General features: G+C 44.4%; 1 protein-coding gene across 2 annotated transcripts; it reads left to right on the top strand.

The window, feature by feature from the left end:
* Positions 1–1,068: 1,068 nt before the first annotated feature.
* LOC8032443 (epsilon-sarcoglycan) lies at positions 1,069–16,557 on the top strand. Of its 2 annotated transcripts, none has more exons than XM_029990969.4 (10): positions 1,069–1,333; positions 1,459–1,551; positions 1,681–1,823; positions 1,885–1,957; positions 2,056–2,254; positions 7,101–7,281; positions 9,742–9,956; positions 10,630–10,644; positions 10,704–10,847; positions 15,454–16,557. In XM_029990969.4, the coding sequence occupies exons 1-10, from the start codon at positions 1,282–1,284 to the stop codon at positions 15,524–15,526; spliced, it is 1,188 nt and encodes a 395-aa protein (XP_029846829.1). In that variant the 5' UTR covers positions 1,069–1,281; the 3' UTR covers positions 15,527–16,557. The 2 variants fall into 2 exon arrangements, with proteins under 2 accessions (XP_029846829.1, XP_029846828.1); XM_029990968.3 differs by having other exon boundaries at positions 1,666–1,823.
* Positions 16,558–18,444: the final 1,887 nt, after the last annotated feature.

Raw genomic sequence — 18,444 nt, 5'->3', positions numbered from 1 at the left:
CCCATGCTGTCCTAACACAGCACAAAACTTGAACAAAGGGGTATGCTGCTTCAAATCTAACCGATCCCCTCCCCCTCCCCCCCCCTATCTACTCCACATATGAAATGGGCTCTCCCCACGTGTCTATAACCATTCAAACAAAGCTTGTGGCATCGTCGATAGACTCCCGTGCCTACAAAAGCAAATAAATGACGGAAAGATACCAGCGCACGCGTACCCTAGACGCTCAAGAACACTTTGAAGACGTATGAAGTATTCCGACCAATGACCATCCCACTGCCACTCTACACAAACATCGCCTCAAAAAGCGGCCAAAGCGGCGCTTTTTGAGGCCATGCTTAGTTGCCGCAGTAGTTGCAGTCAAGTCCTTGAGTTGCAGTGGTAGGGAGGCTCAAGTGAGGGTGGGTGCAACTGCTAGATCGGCGATCACGGGACATGGACGCCATTTAATTGCTAAATTTTGCTGGGAGTCTATGGGGCAAAGGGTCGTTTTCTTTCCTAACTCGGGTCATAAAAGCCCATTAAGGTGCTTGAATAATTTACACAAGGTATAAATGATTACTTTTCCATAGCCACCAGTTTTGTTGCGATAGGTTAAGTATTTTTTTAACGCGAAAAATGGTAAATTCCGCCATCTTGGACGTTGCTGCTTGTCTGGCAACTTCGCTTTCTCCGCTCGACGTTTGCAATTCTCGGAGCGAGAAGGAAGCGAGAGAGGCTGCGCCAAGGCGCTCGTTGCTTGCAATGGGAGGCGAGAGGAGGAAAGGCGCATGGAGCAACAGAGTTGCAACAGAGCGGGCGCCTGCTCTCGTGCAGGCAACACTGGCGCATATCCTTTCTCGAATCCTCTCCCTCAGGCGCCGCCATTAAATTGCAAACGCTCTCCAGGTTTTGAGTTGCGCCCACCCTCACTAAGTGGTAAATGCGGTGGCGCCCACTGGTGGCGCCCGGCTCGCCCGACCAGAGTAGGGGGGCTCCCTAGACCAGAGCCCGAGCCCGGCGGCCCGGCAGCGCCGCGTTGCCGTAGTGGTCGTGGTAGTAATGATCTTTCCCGGCGTTTGCCCCATCCGGCGTGGTTTACCGTCACCGCCGACGGACAGCGGGCTCTCGCTGTCCATGTATGGCATGTATGGGAAGCGAGTTGAAGGGAAGCCGATCGATTAGAAGTAAATACTGACTCCGCGCGTCCGCCGAGGATCCGCCGTCGAAGGAAAAAACAACAACATCGGCAACGAGCTGCGGAAAACGCCCCATCTTCCCGCAGAGCGGAGAGCTGCGGTCATGTTGCAGGCACTAGCCCGAGCAGTGTTTTTGTTTGGAGGCTGCGTGCTCGGTAAGTGGGATGAATCGCGCGGGACCGTCCCTCTCTGCGGCACTCTCGGGGTGATTCTGTTTTTTCTCTTTTCTTTTTCACGGGCGCTTTCGAATTTGTTTTTGGCCTCTCTTTGCTCATTTCAGGCTTGAAAGTGCAAGATGTCCAGAACGAGCTTTTGCAGACTACTCAGGTCTTTCATTTCTACATAGACAAGAACATGTTCGATGCATCCATAGGTGTGTATGCAGCTCTTTGCATTCGAAATACCACCGCATGTGATTTTGAGTGAGACTGACCTGTCACCCGAGTGACTGCCATGTTGGGCTTTGTACGAGTCCTCGGAGCGTCAGTGTTGTTCCTTTTAGGTAGCTACGGAAGTACAGAATTCAGAGCTGCCTTGCTAGGAAAACCTGACCTCCCCAAGTGGATGTTTTTAAGGCAACCAAGCAATTCGGACCGAGCGCTTCTGTATGGCTCCTATCATGATCATGGAGAGCTCAACATTGAGGTAAACAGAACTGGCTTCGCGCGTGTGCCTAATTCGCTAACGCCAACGTTATGGGTTCCAGATTTGCGCCATCAACAAGTACAATTACAAGACTTCTCTTCGGGTGGTCAGTCTTCAAGTGGAAAAGCGCCAGAGTGAGTAAAGAAGGTCAAAACAACCGCATGTCTGTGTTACGCTCTCCCCCGGGACAGGTTTTCCTCATTAATAGCATACATTTTGTTTGGTTTTTAAGGTGAAGCACTTTACGAGGTGGAGATGAAGTTCTTGAATCTGAATATTGAAGACCTCTTTGATGGAAACTGGCTGTCAGGCTTGGAAGAAATATTTCGAGATCATCTGTGGAAAAACAGCCCCGTCATCTATGTTACCAAGGTGGCCTCTGTGGTGGACATTGGAGGCAGAGTTCCCGTCAACCCAAAAGATAAAGAAGGGTAGGAGAGAGAATCTTTGCAAATTTTCTTTTTCTCAGTAAATTACTCGCATGCTGCAAAATCTCCCAGGTTAAGCACATCTGTGATGTCACACGTCATGTATAGGATGTTATGTCAATCCTGGAGCTCTCTCTAATATCGGCCAGAAAATTTGGTGCCTGCACATAGCAATATCAAATTTTCATCAAAGACGTGTATTTTTGTTTTACTAGTGGATTTTACCTTGTGAAGTTGTGACGCATAGTTCCCTTCCCATAAAAAATTGAGAACAATTTACCCTTCACATGGCCAATGGTGGATGCAGACGACTGAGTTAGCTGAGGGTTGTGCTTGTGACGCCATCTATCAATAGGTGTAGCAAGCAGACAACTCACTTGCTTGAAATCAGGTGACATCGTCATCTACTCTCTTCTCCTCTTGGGAGATGCCAGTGCAAGCAGAACCCTCAGTTTGTTTGGTCGTTTGCTTCTGCAGCCACCATTGAGCATCACAAGGGTATTCTTATTTTTTACAGAAAAGGAGCTACGCCTTGAAATTTCATTGGGTAAAATCATCCACAAAAGTACATCTTTCATAAAAATTTCAGAACGCTCCGTGCTGGGACCCATTCTTCCCACCGATCTTAGAGCGAGCCCTGGCATTGATAACACCCCAATTTTCTTATTACTTTGATCATGTCTTCACCCACCTTCTGGAGTATTTTTGCACGTGTTGATAGAGCCGGCATTCGACAGCGCAAGGCCCAGAGGAAAAACTAAACCGAAAAAAGGAGAGGGGTATATATGAATAGTTCAAAATAATTTTTTTACATTAGGTTTCTGTGTGCCTCTATATTTGATTGCATTCTCATGTACAAAAGATAAACTCAAATAAGCAAATGTTCCAAAAAGTGACAAAATATACCTGCAAACTGAGAAAGCAGAACTGTGTGAATGTTCACTTTCTCTGTGCATATTTTGTATATTCCAAAGGGTACAGAAATAAGGTTCTATACTTTGCAGTATGCCTCTAATGATTAAAAAAAAAAGTGCATTTAGTTCTTTGGTTTGTCCAGCTAAGGAAAACATTCCGAAACCATTTTGTGTCCTTCCGTTTCATTTATTTTTCTTCAAATAAAGTCCCGATGAGGACAGTTCATGAAATCCCATTCTCCTGCGGACACTCGTACATCGTTCAAATGGGGCGATGCTTAAACATCAGACTTCGCAAACATCACAGTTCGTTAAAAGGTGGAGTGTAATTCCATTTATCAATACATTGCCAGTACTGCAGCTGCAAATCATTGTTCAGCGACACAAATATCTTGTACAAACATCAAACTCAGTTATTTAGGGAGATTATTGAGAACCTACCATATTGCAAAAAAGAAAACAATGCCCGTGAGCCAACTATCAGTGAACCTCGGGGTCAGTGAGATGGCCTTTTTGGACCATGTATGACTTCTCCTTCGAAGAAAAAAAAGTAGCGACTCCACAGTGAGAGAAAAAGAAGTGACACCACAGTGAAACAAAAGGACCCCATACCTGCGTGTTTTCAAAATAAAAAAAGTTGATAGTCAGTGCCTTGCCTTGTTTGTATTTCTCGTTTCTGTGTGTGTTTCGCGCTGTTTTTCATCATCCCGATGGGTCATTAAGGATTAGCATATCAGTTTCCAAATAAGATTTGAGGAACTTCACTGCATGTTACGCAGTGACATGCAGTGATTTTCTATCTTTCAACTACACTACCTTGGGTTCGGTTTATCTTTTTGTGTCTTCTGATTGTGGCATCACTCTCTAGAAATCAAATTAGAAAGAGAAAGAAAAACAGGAAGCTTTTTTAGGCAGAATACACACTTTTGTTTTTTATTAAAATAAAAAAGAGTAGCTCGCAGATTTTTTTTTTTTTTTTTTTTTTTTCAGAATGGCAGTGCATGACCAAACTTTTTGGTTGAGAATTCAACGAAGCTTTGTCTTCTGTCGAAGGGCAAGAGGCACAGAAAAACAAGCCAACTAGGGAAAAAGGCCATTGTTGCTTCGTCTTTTTTTCTTTTTTAATTTTTCTGAGAAGACAAGTAAAGAAACGCTAGTCGGCAAGAGCATGGGGCCTCTCTGGCAGTTGCAGGGCCCCATTGCTAGAATGGGGCCAACTTCTCAGTCGCCTATGCCTCTACTTCGTTCACCCTCGAAGGGGCGATGCAACGATTTTCGGTGGCCAATTAACTGCGGAAATTACTCTGTGTCACCTATAGAACGAAGAACAGAACATTGTTATTTCTTGCGAGCACTAGATTTTATATTAAAAAATGAAACAAATTGAAGGTCAAAGTGCCTTGGTCGCCTTTCGAGTGACATACTCTGGGGGATCATGTGGTTTCCCCTTGGGTTCTCTCTTCAGAGTCCCCAGCCGCTTCCTCCGCGATTGTCGACTTTTAAAAGATTAGCATCGTCGAAGGTCATGGCGAGCGATCAACACAAAGTGCTGTTCGCCATGGTGCTGACGGCAAGTGTCGCAGCGGAGGGAGGCAGGTTTTATTGATTTCCGCGAATTCCCCATAGACGCTGTCATCATAGTTCCCGTAACCGCCACACTTGGCTGGAGATTGGCAAATAATTCGTTTCTTTGCGATTACGCAGCGGAATAGCAGTTTTTCGGGGCAAGGTAATGCGTTTTTGGTCACTTGTGCTTGGATAAACAGTGTAAAAAATACAAACTGCCAACTCCTTCAACAATAAAATCGTTACACTACACATTTAAGCTGAGACCACGGTGGGAGCTACGTGGCCGCTGGACCAATCAGCCGCCTCCCTCTTATCACCTGACCCTCTTTTGCCCCGTGATGACGGGGCAAAAGAGGCGTATGACAGGTCCAGCGAGGACGTAGCTTCCACTGCAGTCTCAGCTTAGGGGTGAACGGAGTATAACGCCGTCTCTGTATGTCCAACAGGTTTCTAAAGAACCACCATATAAGCAGGGCCTTCCGTTTTTGGGTTTTATATTTAAAAAAAATTCTGGAGGTGAAAATTGTGCGGCAACAGGTTTTTCTAGAAACTAGTATGAAATTCGGGTTTTTGGGTTGTACTATATAAAAATCAATAACTATAAAGTGAAAAAGTGCAAATAATTGGGAAGCAAAGAGAAGGGGACAGGACAGAGCACTTTCTTACAACTGACTGACATGTATTGAAATAAGTTGAAAAGGACAAAAAGGAAGTGAGGGAATCATGAGTGATGAAGAAGAGCCATCAAAAAGAAGAAAGCATAAGAAAAGGAAAGGAAAATCAACGCATTGAAAACATTTTTTAAACAAGAAAATAATTAAAAGAAACATCATCAAATTGAAATGTAGGTGTTGAGAAAAGTCATATGAATTGTTCCAAGTATAACTGTTCTTTGACTAACAGTACCACAGACGGTGTGCTAATACGGGATGCTCCTTTTGACAAAATAGTCTTGATAAAGTTCACAAGCTCTCTTGTTGTGAGAACGCTTTAGAATCAACGTATCGTCGAACACTGGGGAACAACCACAGTCTTGCACGTGTACAGCTAAGTGGCTGGATGGCCACTTAACGATTTGAGCGAAACGGCATGCTCCCGCTGTCTAATGTTTACGCACTGGCCAGTTTGTCCCACACAAACTTTTCCACAAGTGCACGGGATGTGATACACATTGCCAACGCAGCAGCTAATATACTTGCGCACGTGTCTTGCGTCTCATTGGTCGGTGGTGTTTTTTGGCATGTTGACTTTGGGGCAAAGTCTTGAGTTTCTCCGGTGCCGAAAAAACAATAGGCATGTCAAACCGGGAGGCTATCCCCTTCAAGTTGTGAGATAGGCAGTGGATGTGTTGAATTTTAATCAATAACTATAACTGACAATAGGAGTATTCATGGGTTTTAGGACATAGAATGTTTTATTTACACAAACAAGTAATTAATGTGCAGTTCATTGTATTAGTACATGGTAGAAGGGCTGACTTGGTCATTTCAATTTTCAACAAATTTTTCTTGATACGCATAATCGTCTGCAGGCGCAGCATTTCTGTCACGATAGACCTGTCCAGTCTTCAGACATATTTTAACTGAGGTAATGTTTTCTCATCATCAAAGCCTCCGTTTGCAACGCAGAGCAACGTCAGTCAGCACAGCATTCGGTAGTCTGGGGTGGCGCTCTCTTATCAAAATTGCGTTTGTGAAAATATTTTTTTTTTCCCCAGAAAATATTATTTGAATATTTTTTGCGTTGCTTCTGTCATGCACACTTTCAACAAGTCTTGTTAATGAGATTTCTACAATGCCAAAAAACTTGAAAATTGTTAGATATTTGTTTTGAATTCGGGGAAAAAGTGTGTTTAACCCAATTTTCAAAAAATATATTTGGGGTATAAATATAGGGACATTTTGGGTTTGACCCTGAAACGAAGGGCCCTACGTATAAGTCTTAGTTTTCTGCAGTTACTGAAAAATATGAATGAACATACATTGAATGTTATTTCTGACAGCTGGAAATAATCTTAGGCTCTTCATGTGGAAAATAGCAATAGCTGGTTGAAAGAACTCGAAAAGGAGCCTCCTGGAAGCCTCCGAATGGCAGGTGATGTCTCTCAAAGAGACGTCGCTCACCTTCTTCACACATTAAAGGAATGCAAGCATCGCAGTGCGGGTAAACTGAGCAGGTGTCTCGTCAGTAAGTGTGTTCCACACCAGCAGCTACCACACCACCTTAAATTGTCATGCTTTGCTTTTGGTGGCACCTTTTGAATGACTATATCCAGATGATTATAATTGTACTACTGGATACCGTTGAAGTCTGTGTGATGGCCGGCCCGAGGCTTGTACCGATGGGTGCGTCCCTCTTCTGTCCAGGGTGGTGGTGCGCATCGGAGGCACGGCCAACTTCTCTCAGGACCTGCGTACACTGGAACTGGAGGCCAACCAGCTCAGAAATCGCGTTCCCTGCCCTCCTGACTATAAACGCACCTCGGCTGAGTACCGCTTCCGGAGGAAGAATTTTTTGTCCGACTGGTGTGGATTCCGACTAATCACGGTTAGTTTGGCCACAGAACTGCCTTTGTGTGTGGCAGTATTTCTATCTTATATATTGTTCTTTTTTTTTTTTTTGCATCCGCTTATGTGCCCTTCCCTTCTGTGTCAGCCATTGATGGTGCTTGCTTGGCTACCTTATCAACGTGCACACTCCACTCATTCTTGATGTTGCCTGTTGATGGCAACATAAAAAAACTCCTTGCTCAGGGCTTTGGCCACACTACCAATGTAGAAGGCGGATGTCAAATGGAGTTTCTCACTGCAGAAGGGGCTAAAGACCTACAGTTGAACCCGGTTATATCGAATTCACAGGGGATCGTAAAATAGTTCGATATATTGATAATTTGATATACAAAAATATGTAAACTTAAGCTCCAGTTGAAATTTCCGCACGTCTCCGCTAATACCAAAGGCCTCGACAAATGCTAATTAGAGTGAGCTTAGTTGGCAAATATTCAGAGTTTATTGGATAAATCCGAATTGACCAAAATTTTATTGCGAGTGGTTTACTAAGTTTTTTTTGGATTTATCCGAAAACACTGAGCTCTAGATATAACCGGGCTCCACTGTATCTACAAAATCATGCAGCTGAGGGGTCTTTCAGTTGGGCTGATTAATGTCCACTTTAAAGGGGTACGGAAACAAAAATTGAAATATTCAAATTTCGTTCCGAAATGAGTCAAGCATGACGGATAATAACCGTAAATGATAATCGCTTGTTTGTATTTTGAACGACTGGCTATATTTTTCTTTCCAAACACTGCACTCGAGTAAGCACTCAAAGAGAAGCGAACGGAGAGCACGATGCATCATGGGATATCCAGTGCAAACAAAAACAGAAAGAAAAGATTCCCTGCATTCGTGAAGTAGCAATGCTGGCGTGGTTATGAGCTTTGCCGTTGGTGCCGTTGTCAGCGTTGTGGTGGTGTCAATAGCGTCAACGCGTTACAGCCGAGTCTTTCGAAGTACCCGTGGGGTGACGACCGTAAGGCTAGCCCAAGGAGCGCATAGCTTCCACGACACTGTCAGCTTAGGGCTGTACGGGGTGGGAAAAGCAACTTGTGTCCGAGTTTTGACAGACGGGCTAATCTTCTAGGGGGAGAATGGCTGTATCCGGGTGCACAAATGACGGTATGAGAAAGAGGGGAGTCCCTCCTTTCTGTATTTTTGGACTGTTTGGTACAATGCACGGGAGGAAAGCTAAGAAGGAAAATGTTAAAATTCCAAAGAGCGGCACTGCTCCAATGGGACTTGCTATGTCATGACTATGTAGCAAGTTCCCCAATGTTGCTAGATTGGCTCTCAAATAGGCTCCACATGCATCCACCAGGTGCACATTGAAAGATTGTTTAATTAGCTTTAAAATTAGTTTGCTTGTGCCTTTCAGCAAAAGACTGGTATTTTTGAGGTTATGCTGCAACATGCAACACATTAAAGCTAAAAAATGGGCGCTGGAATTTCGTTTCCCTACCCCTTTTACACTTTAAAGGGCCCCATTTGGTGTTGGCAACAGAATTTCAACATTTGTGGAGAGATAACAGCTACTTAAGATCCAGATGTAAAACTTGCATCTTGAGACTGTGGAAAACTGTTTAATAGTACTTTGGTATAGTGTGATATTCACTAGGAGATGAATAGCTATATTCATATTCTTGGAAGTGTTGATCGGAACGAGTTAGCCCCATTGAGCACGCTTTTTACAGAGCACCGGTGCATTGCAGAGAAGCTACACCCACAAAGCTCGCGGTACGGGGTGTTAATTCTTTGCGGTAAGAAGCGCACCCAACGGCGCTAATCTGTTGTGATCAACACTTTAAAAAGCACGAATATTGTAGTCGTGCGCTTAGGTGAAAAGCACACGTTCAAAGCGGGATGGTACACTCGCGCACCTGTTGCAATAAAAAGAAACGGGAACTTTGTGAATATAAATATCTACATTGTAGTAAATTTTTCAAAATTGAACTGTCGCTGTTATGCAAAAGTGTGTGTCAGGCTGAGATGTCCCGATCACCTGCTTATAACAAATCGCTACTTTGCCTCACATCATATTTAGATGAATTTGTGATAATTCAAACTTCTGATATTTCAAACTAAATTTTGTGGCTTCCTGGAGTGTGAATCAATGAGTCAACTGTAGGTCACTTGCTATCCTCACCCCCACCCCTCATATTATTTGTCTAAGGTTGTGGATGACAAACCTGAAAGGTCATATGCACCCCCTGTGCATAAAAGTTTCAATGTACCATGTCTTTTGTGTTCACACTCGTCTATAATGTTTTTGACCTTGGTCAATTATTATGAAAGATTTGCTTACCTAATAGCAGGCACAGTTGCTAAATTTTGCACCTATTGAAGCACAAGTTTGTGGCCACTCAGTTCTGGGGCACTGCTAGTAAGCTGAAAAGCTTGAAGGTTGTTAGCGAGTGAAATTGGTTGCACTGACAAAAGGTGCTTTACACAGCTCCCGGAACGCTTGGATGGAGAGGGCATGATGCAGCATCACGACCTGGCCTTTTCCCCAATTTCCCTGGAAGAAGACAGCTTTGATCCTCCTGGTATTGATCACATACCCCGGCGGGATTTTCTGGCCGACTTCTTGCTCTCGCTCGTGGTCCCGGCCTGCGCCACGGCCGTCTTGCTCAGTGCGCTCGTGTGCGTCATGTGCTGCCATCACGAGTGAGTATGACACACCCCATTTTTGTGCAGGGCTCTGCCAAAGTTTGAAAAGTCGGACTGAGTTGAAGATGGGCTGACTTCTGCTGTGCTACCTGACCATGAGAGCAGTGGGATGATCTAAGAGGGCTAGCGTGTTGCAATAACTAACACTCTTGCTCGAAGAAATAGGTATTTAAACACCTGCTTATTTTTAGGGATTATGGGGTGAAATACTAGTTGAATGTGTATTTCCAGACTCCAGAGCTTGCCCTCAAATTGCCTGACGATCTTACATTTTTTTCGTCTGAGTCCCAGATTACTGGAATCGTCCTTCTCATTTTATGATCAATGTGGACATCTTTCTTCTTTAAAATATAGATTAAGGACACTTGGGGTGAGCCAGAATTGCGTATGCTTTCGCTTTTTTTATATAAGAGCTGTAGACATATTTTGTGCACCATAGTGTGCAAACAAGAGCCAAGTAGTATTCATTCAATTTTTTTTTCTCTTGGTTTTGTGTCCCTTGACTACTGGATATACAACAGGTACCCAAACTGGGTAACAGCAAATTTACGTACTGACAAGCTTTCTGACAGAATAAAAGTGGTGGAGGCATATTGACCCAACCATTCTGGCAGCATGAAGTGCAGTGCTTTCTATCTAAAAGGATTGTTCTCTTTTTCCCCCATTGTAGGGAGGACGTTCCGAGGTGAGTATGCCAGTAGCTCGTAGTTGACCCGCTTGGACATCCATTGGTCGATTGCCCAGTGTGCAGCTAGAGCAGCACAGCTCCATCGAACGTGCCACCAACACACTGCGTCAGATGGCCTCCAGACGCAACCTGTCCTCTGCGGCATCGTCTAGGGTCCACTCCCGGGCGGGCAGTCCTCTCGACTCCTCTCTGCCTCGGCCGTAAGTCAACTCATAGTTTGTAGCTGCACGAGCATACCCAGTCTATCTGCGGAATGTACATGAGCGCCATTGAGTCGTAAAACAGAATCTTGCAATAAGCCAATCAATCGAGGTCAGTGAAACTTCACAAAGGTGTCTTTAGGTGGTGCATTTGTCATACCCAGATTGAGTGAGTTCCTGAGAAAAATACGAGAAAAGGAAAAGGTGCCATCTGCGGGTAGTGACGTCCACCGCAGTGATGTGATGGCTGCGCCAATTGCGCCAAACTGCGCCAAGGGGCTAACACTGCTACATCCTGCTACATTTTGCCAAAATATGGGTAATCTGCGCCAAGCCTGCGCCAAAGGGCAAATTTTGGTCGCCTTTCAAAACCGAAACTAAACTAAGTACCGTAACTGAGCATGCATGAGCTAGGCGGCGCAAACGGCCGCCCGACACAAAATACCCTGCATCAATCGTCCATGGTTTTTTGCATGATTTTTTCCGCCATGCCGTCTCTTCTTTCACGCTCTCGTCGTCTCGTAAGCGTAAATCTCGTCTTGCGTTTTTTTTTTATTTTTATTTTTTTTTAATTGATAGATGCCGGCGTGTGTGTGTGCTGCGACGCTAGCGTGCTGGGTACCAGCCATGGCGTGACGCTGTGAAACGAAACTATGTTTCGGCACGGCGGGAGTTACTTTTTGAGCTGAAGCTCTCGCTCCTGAAATCAACGGCCACACGATGTTGCAGATATGGAGCTTCCTAAACTGAAACATAAGGACCGCCGCATGTTCATCAACATTCATGTTCTTGTTTAAAACATACGCTGCTACAAAAATCCCTGTCTATCTCAAAGACTGCTGTGTCGAAGTATTGATTACCTAGGTTTCTCTTGGTGGGCTTTCTTTCGAGAGGGACCCCGGTACGCGAAAAATGTGTCGCGAAGAAAAGTTGAAGTGAGCTAAAGCAAAGAAGGGAATGTCTGCACGCTAAACCCGCAGAGCGCGCTTGTTTGTCTCGAGTTCAGTCGTTGCACAAAGCGACCCTGGCTCGCGATGTCTTGCATCAATGCGCTCAGGTTCTTTTCTTCTGTGTTTAGCTCGTACCTCGCCTGCCGGCCTTGCAAGAAGCGGCGCTGGACTCTTTTTTGTTGCATGCTTTTGCATAGACTTATGGCAACCAGTTGGCAACGGAGCGGAGAGGCATGGTTTCGGTTTCGATCGAACAGCCGTTTCGCTTGTGCGACGAAGCACGTGCACCTGCAAGCCTGCCGGTGTTGCCCTCACGTGCATGCGAACCAACAATGCAAACATAATTGCATGACAGAGGCACCAGCCGGGACGCTTGCAATTCATTGTTTTACATTTAATTACTTTAGACGAAAATCTGGCACGTCGGCAATCAGTAAAAAACGATGGCAAGCGGTTTTTCGGAATTGCTTGGCAACGCCTACAGCACTGTACACTTGTGGGATGTCGCAATGTCTCTTTGGAGACATTGAAATTGGACATTCATTACTATCTTAAGCTAAAGCAAAGCTTGCCCCAGCCTTGCAGAATGTTTCGAAAAGCAAAAAGAAATGTGTCATGTCATTGGCATTTCAGTTACATCTTGAAAGACTCTCAGGTTGCCGAACTTGACCATAATTGGTGTATTTCGGCGAGCAAGATTCCCTTGGTGTGTCCAGCATTTAAAACAAATATTTTTATTTTTATTAGAATATCTGCTTTAAAAGCTACTTTTGCTGCTCCAAAACACTGTTTTGGCTGCTCCAAAGGCCACTTTTTCTGCTCAAAAACACTGTTTTGGCTTCTCCGAAAGGTGCTCCAAAACGGCTTAGGCCAATCACATCACTGCCACCGTCAAGCAGATGGTTTGTTTTCGTTTTTCTCCCCGTGCATCGTAGGAACAACGTATTTTTTTTTCTTGTATTTTCAATGCTGTACCATTTCTGGTACTGCATTGCTCAAGATGTGCGAAATGCTCAAGATTGACCCTTTGTAAACGTGTAACACAAAAAATTGTCATTGCTGCGAGCCTGCACTCTTGCACTATTTTTATATTTCTGAATTTAAAGAGCATCAAATATGATTGAATTTTCTGAATTGCTGTTATTAGAGTTCAGACAGATATGGCGGTGCTGATTTCAAGGAAAGACAAGAAGTTAATCAAAAAATATAATAAGTCTGTTAACAGACTTATTATGGTTATTGGTAAAAATAAAAACGAAAAATTGCAGTTGAGTTTGAAGCTTATTGTTAAAAAAATTTTGTTGATTTTTAGTTAGACAACTTTTTCAATTTTTCTAGACAGTGAATTTTGAAGATGACTCTTTGTAGACAGACTGGGCTATTGACAACCAGGGCTCACTATCTGTGACAGGAAAGGACACGATTCTAAAGTGGTATAATTAAAACAAGTTTAATAACCAAGATATCTGCACATTCGGCGCACACTGTGTGCATTCTCTCTGCCAAAATCTGATCTGAGCTGGCCACGATGCTCTCCTGGCAGTCCCAGCTTTGGGTTGTATGTATTCTTCTACGTCCTTCCTTTCCTTAAAGTTAGATTTAAATGGCCACGGAAAACCTGTGGCACTAGACCAGAGTTCTACATTTCAAAATGTTTTCGAACCTTTTGAACCCCTTGGTTTGATCTTCGAACCTCAGGTTCAAAATAAGTTTCCGACATCTGCCTTGACGACGCAGGAGATTCGCGTTTTACTGTGTGATAAGTGCGCGGGAAACTGCTACAAACTAGCGTATCACGAGAACCAATATTGTGCGTGCAAATCACAGACAAAAAAAAGAAGAATGCGAGAACCTGTTACAAACTTGCATGTCACGGGAGCAGATGCCATAGATCGCGGACACAGCAGATTCGCATTTCACAGTGTAATAAACACGAGGGAACTGCTGCAAACTCGCTTGTCACACGTACAGATACCGTACCTGTGACAAGAAAGAAAGAAAGCCGGAACAGCTTCACGGTTTGAGTACAAAGTGCACTTGTTGCTGGGCCGGATAGGAAGGGGGGAAAAGAAGACTGCCATTTTGTTTGGTGCAAGCAGCGCCGTGTGATTCCCGGTGTGTTGAACGATGCCAAAGCACTGCATTGCATTTGGATGTCGGAAACTGTACCGGAGGGGACGAGTTTTTTTCAGTTTCCTGCGGAGAAATTCGACCTTGATGGAAAAGCAGCATGGGTTTGCGCGGTGAAGGGTGTTGACCCGTCAGGCCCTACATAGGCTTGGGAGGCAAATGAGCATACTCGACTGTATAAACAACTTTATTTTGGGAGAGCCTGATTTTTGCAAATTTCTCAACTTAAATATTACTGCGAAAAATAGATCCCGCAAACATGTTACTCTGTGGTAAAGAATACATAGCAAACTACTCCCAATTGTAAAGTTTTATGCCCACAAAATATTTCCAAAATTTGCGAAAAATTGAGCCCACAAAAATAATGTTGTCACAGGTCAATCACTTTAATCGCACCTAAGAAAAGCACGCTAGAAAGTTGCAGGATTATTACGTTGCCGCTTTATTAGGCAGGAAAACATAGCTGTACGAACATCACCTAAACTTTGTGACGACTGTGTTCGCTGACACGAAACAACGACAAGCTCGATTGCTACGAGCGATGGAAAGATTGCGCTTCCAATAAAGGTAGGAAATAACAGCCTACCAATGCCGCCTATGACTCTTCCGGTGCTTGTTGAGAACCGTGCCGATAATGTGTGCAGCGCCTTCTTCATTGACGGAAGGTAGACGCCCCGGACGAGGCATATCCCAAAGCCATCTGAGATGTTCCATCTAACGTTGCTGACATAACCCTCTTCTTTAAAAACCCATCCTCGGTGGGCTTGTCACAGTGGGTCCGTCTTGTAGTGCAGGTATTGCCACACTTTGTCCCACAAACCGCGGTGGCTTCAGAACCCTGTCATCGGGCTGAAACTGGAAAGCGATGTCCTCGGCCATCCTCGGTTGTCACCGAAAAGTAGCGGAGCCACAGAAACTAGACAGAAAGCCGACGCACTGGAAAACAAACCTAGCAATGGGCAAAGATCAAACCTAATGATGCCCTTGTTTTCCAGCCAAGAAACCCTAAAACCCAGTCACAACCAGGTTTCAATGTCTGCCGATAGGTGGCGCCACATCCGGGGAAAAGGGTGGATTCGCGACGAACATTGTGTGATCGATGTTCGGAGGAAATTGGGGGTGCTCAATGTTTCGGAATTTTTACGACATGGATATTCAGCCAAAAAAGCGGGATGGGCAATCTCTCGGGGGCGGGCGTTCATATGGGATTTTACTAGTAGAAAAACATGAATGCTTCCAGCAGTAAATGTGTGCTGTGAATTGAACAGAATAGCAGACACTGTTCACGAGCTATAATTATTAGAATATTCAAAGTTTCTACGGGACATTGCTGACGAGTGATTTCCCTACACACCACCTAGGGAAAGTGTACACCTCCCTTGTTTTTCTGAAGGCACCCCCTTAATTTGCAACGACTCCTCTATTCTCAATGCCCCCCTCCCCCCCCCCCCCCCCCCCCCCCCCCCCCCTAATTTCAATTCCTGGGGAAACCCTTGTTGCTAACTTAGAATTTTCCATTGTTCCAGGTCGAGGCAAGCCACACTCAAACTACGGGCGGTTCCACCGCCCCCTTACTCCACAGCGGAGGTTGACGTCTAAGTGCCACCCTTTGTGCCGCATATTTAGGAGGTAACAGGGGCAGGTAGTTCTGAGCAGATGTCTGCAGTGATGCAAGGTGCGGTGGCAAGGAGCAGAAGACCAAGCTCGTGGAGGATTATTTGTTGGACCGAGTTGCTGAACTTGTACTGTTCCATCTCCTGCTCTTGCCAAGGGAAGTCACAGTTCTGCCTATAATCGTTGGAAATGTAGGGCCTTTGTTGCCTGCTTACCATTTGCTTTATATAGTTCAACTATGGTTTACTCTGCGCATTGCAAGAGCCAAGATGTGCAGTCTGAGCGTGCTTGCCTGGAGTGCATTCCCCTACGAAATCCAAACTGATCTGTCATGTCACCTCATTGTGTGTTCTGCAGGGATCTTGTTGGCATAAAAGGGCATGTGAAAGGTGCATTAGCCAGTCCACATATCAAGAGATGTGCATGTGTAGAAAAAGGCCAGAATCTACGTAGCATTTAGTCTGATTTGGGCTGTGCTTGACAAGGTAGTCTTCACTGCCTTTATGTACCCACTGCAAGCTGAGGTTTAAACTTCATATGATATTACCATTGGATAGGTAAGGCACATTGGCAACAAAACAGTCTATACTGTGTCTGCATAGACTAACACTGGCACGCAAGGACTACAAAAGCTGGCTCTAAAATGCAACAGCACTTGCAAGGGAGTATTGGGTGCCAGTGGTGCTTACGTCTCTTGTAGCAATTCCTTGCTATGCTTGTGTATAGAGCTCTTCACACTAATTGCAAAGACCTCCCTTGTTCTTCCATTCTCTGGAGCACTGGTTCTCAAATGGGGGTCTGCAGACCCGTTGGGGTCCGTGAAGGCAATCTAGGAGTCTACGAAACTCTTCCTCATCAATCAAGCCCGGCAATAAAAGTTGTATTTTTTCACATTGAGAAGAAACGTTCCAATTTTCGGGCGAGTTTTCTCGTGTGTATGTCAATCAGGGTGTCGAACCGAACTGAACCGAAAACCGGAACCGAACCGGTATTTTTTCTGGAACTGAACCCGAATCCGAACCGTTATATTGTTATCGCGATGAACCCGAACCGGAACTGAACCGGAAAAAAAAATAACGGTTACCGGCTCATGTCAAAACGGTTCGGCCACGCGCTGTTGACAATGAATGTGCTATCAATGCCATTTGTTTTTTAAGTGCCGTCAACTGACACACACCTCGCTTACATATTTTTCTTCTCCACACAGTCTTGGGAATATAAACGCTGCATCCATGAATCTTGACAAACGCTGCATCCATGAATCTTGACATAGGAACCAGTATTGCGCTGGTCGCGGCTTGCACGGAAGAAAGAGAATTGGAAGGCTGTGCAAAAAAATAAAAAATCGCGTAACGGGACTTCATTTTCCTACAATCTCGTAAATCCTAAATGCTGCTGTGTGCTCATTTCATAACACGTTTCTAGAACGCGCGAGTTCTTGAAGCTTGCTTCCATCGGAATGAGAAAAGAAAAGGCTGTGGAGTTTGATAATAATGCATCCGGTTTTGTATAGGCACTTAGAAGCTAACATATTTGTGAGACAGCGAACTCTTCTATTTTAATATTTACCCTATTACGTCCTTCTGGCGTTGCGTTCGGTGAAGTGATTTTCATATTCCGTATCTTGTTTAATGAAAACTTCTTTAATTAAGGGTCTAATTTGAGTTACCGAAGGCTAGTTCAAATAAAGAAAGCTGTATTCTCTCCCCACTGTTCCTTCAATTGCTTACACGCCGAGGTGGCGGGATAGTTAGCGAGTTCTACTTGTAAGTGGGTTTGTAAGGAGGTCGCGGATTTTACAGCTACTGCGTCGGACCCAATTAGATGAAGTCCGAATGCGTAAACGTCGGTGAGGTAACCTTTGAGTGCATATAAAGAAACCATTCCTGGTAGAAATCCCTGAGCCTTACACTACGATGTATCCCGTTTCGTATGTGCTGATTTCAGATGTTTTATTTGTAATTTATTTTGATGTTGCAATTTGTCATTTAAAATTTCTGAACCGGTTCGCGAACCGGTTCAGCGCCCCGAACCGGTTCGCGGATCGAATTAATTGAACCGGAACAAAATAAATTTACCTGAACCTGAACCGTAACCGAACCCGTATTTTTTTCGGTTCGACACACTGATGTCAATGATAGAAGTTTACTTCACACTAGCCCTTAGTTATATCCATTTATTAAATCATTATCATGATTAACCTATACCTTTCCATTCTCCTCACCACAAATGAGGTCCTCCATTATCTCCGCCTATCTACGAGGCGTCCGCGAAACATCAATGATTGAGAACCACTGCTCTGGAGTGTCATTTGTTGCTGCTGTGAGAATATCAAACTTGGTTCTAAAGCTCATCCTCATTTTTATTCTGAGCAATTCCAGAGAAACTCATGCATAGGATGCTTGTCAACATTCTTAGGTTGTACAATATTTCCACTGCTGTTTTGGACAGGACATAAGGAATTATCTTCGCTAGAGAAAAAGAGGAGGGATTCTCGCCAGACAGACGTTCCAAAATAATATTTGATCAAAACTCAGTCCATTCATATAATGTGTTTATTTATAACAGAAGACAGGACAGAAACCTTTGCTATTAAATTTTTGACTTTATCGAAATTTCGATTGGATGCCACGGTTATATTCTTTTTACTGTGCAGAAGCACTCGGCATGTGGATAAAACTTTAGTTTGCTGAAAACTTCATGTTAACAAGACAAACTTTTGTCGTCTTGTATGGAATGGCCCTTGTTCATTTATTGTCAAAGGCCTCCCCCCCCCCCCCCCAGGGGGGAGGGGGGCTCATGGTGTTTCGACCACCCCAAAACCTTCCATTTTGCTGGGGCCTCCTCTCCCCCTCCCCCTCACAGCATTTTGTCATAAGCGGGGTGCCCCTCGAATTAAAATC

The sequence above is a fragment of the Ixodes scapularis genome, unplaced genomic scaffold, assembly GCF_016920785.2.
Source record: "Ixodes scapularis isolate PalLabHiFi unplaced genomic scaffold, ASM1692078v2 PGA_scaffold9__187_contigs__length_104089568, whole genome shotgun sequence".
Lineage (NCBI taxonomy): Eukaryota > Metazoa > Arthropoda > Arachnida > Ixodida > Ixodidae > Ixodes > Ixodes scapularis.
This window is presented reverse-complemented; position numbering and strand designations above follow the sequence as displayed.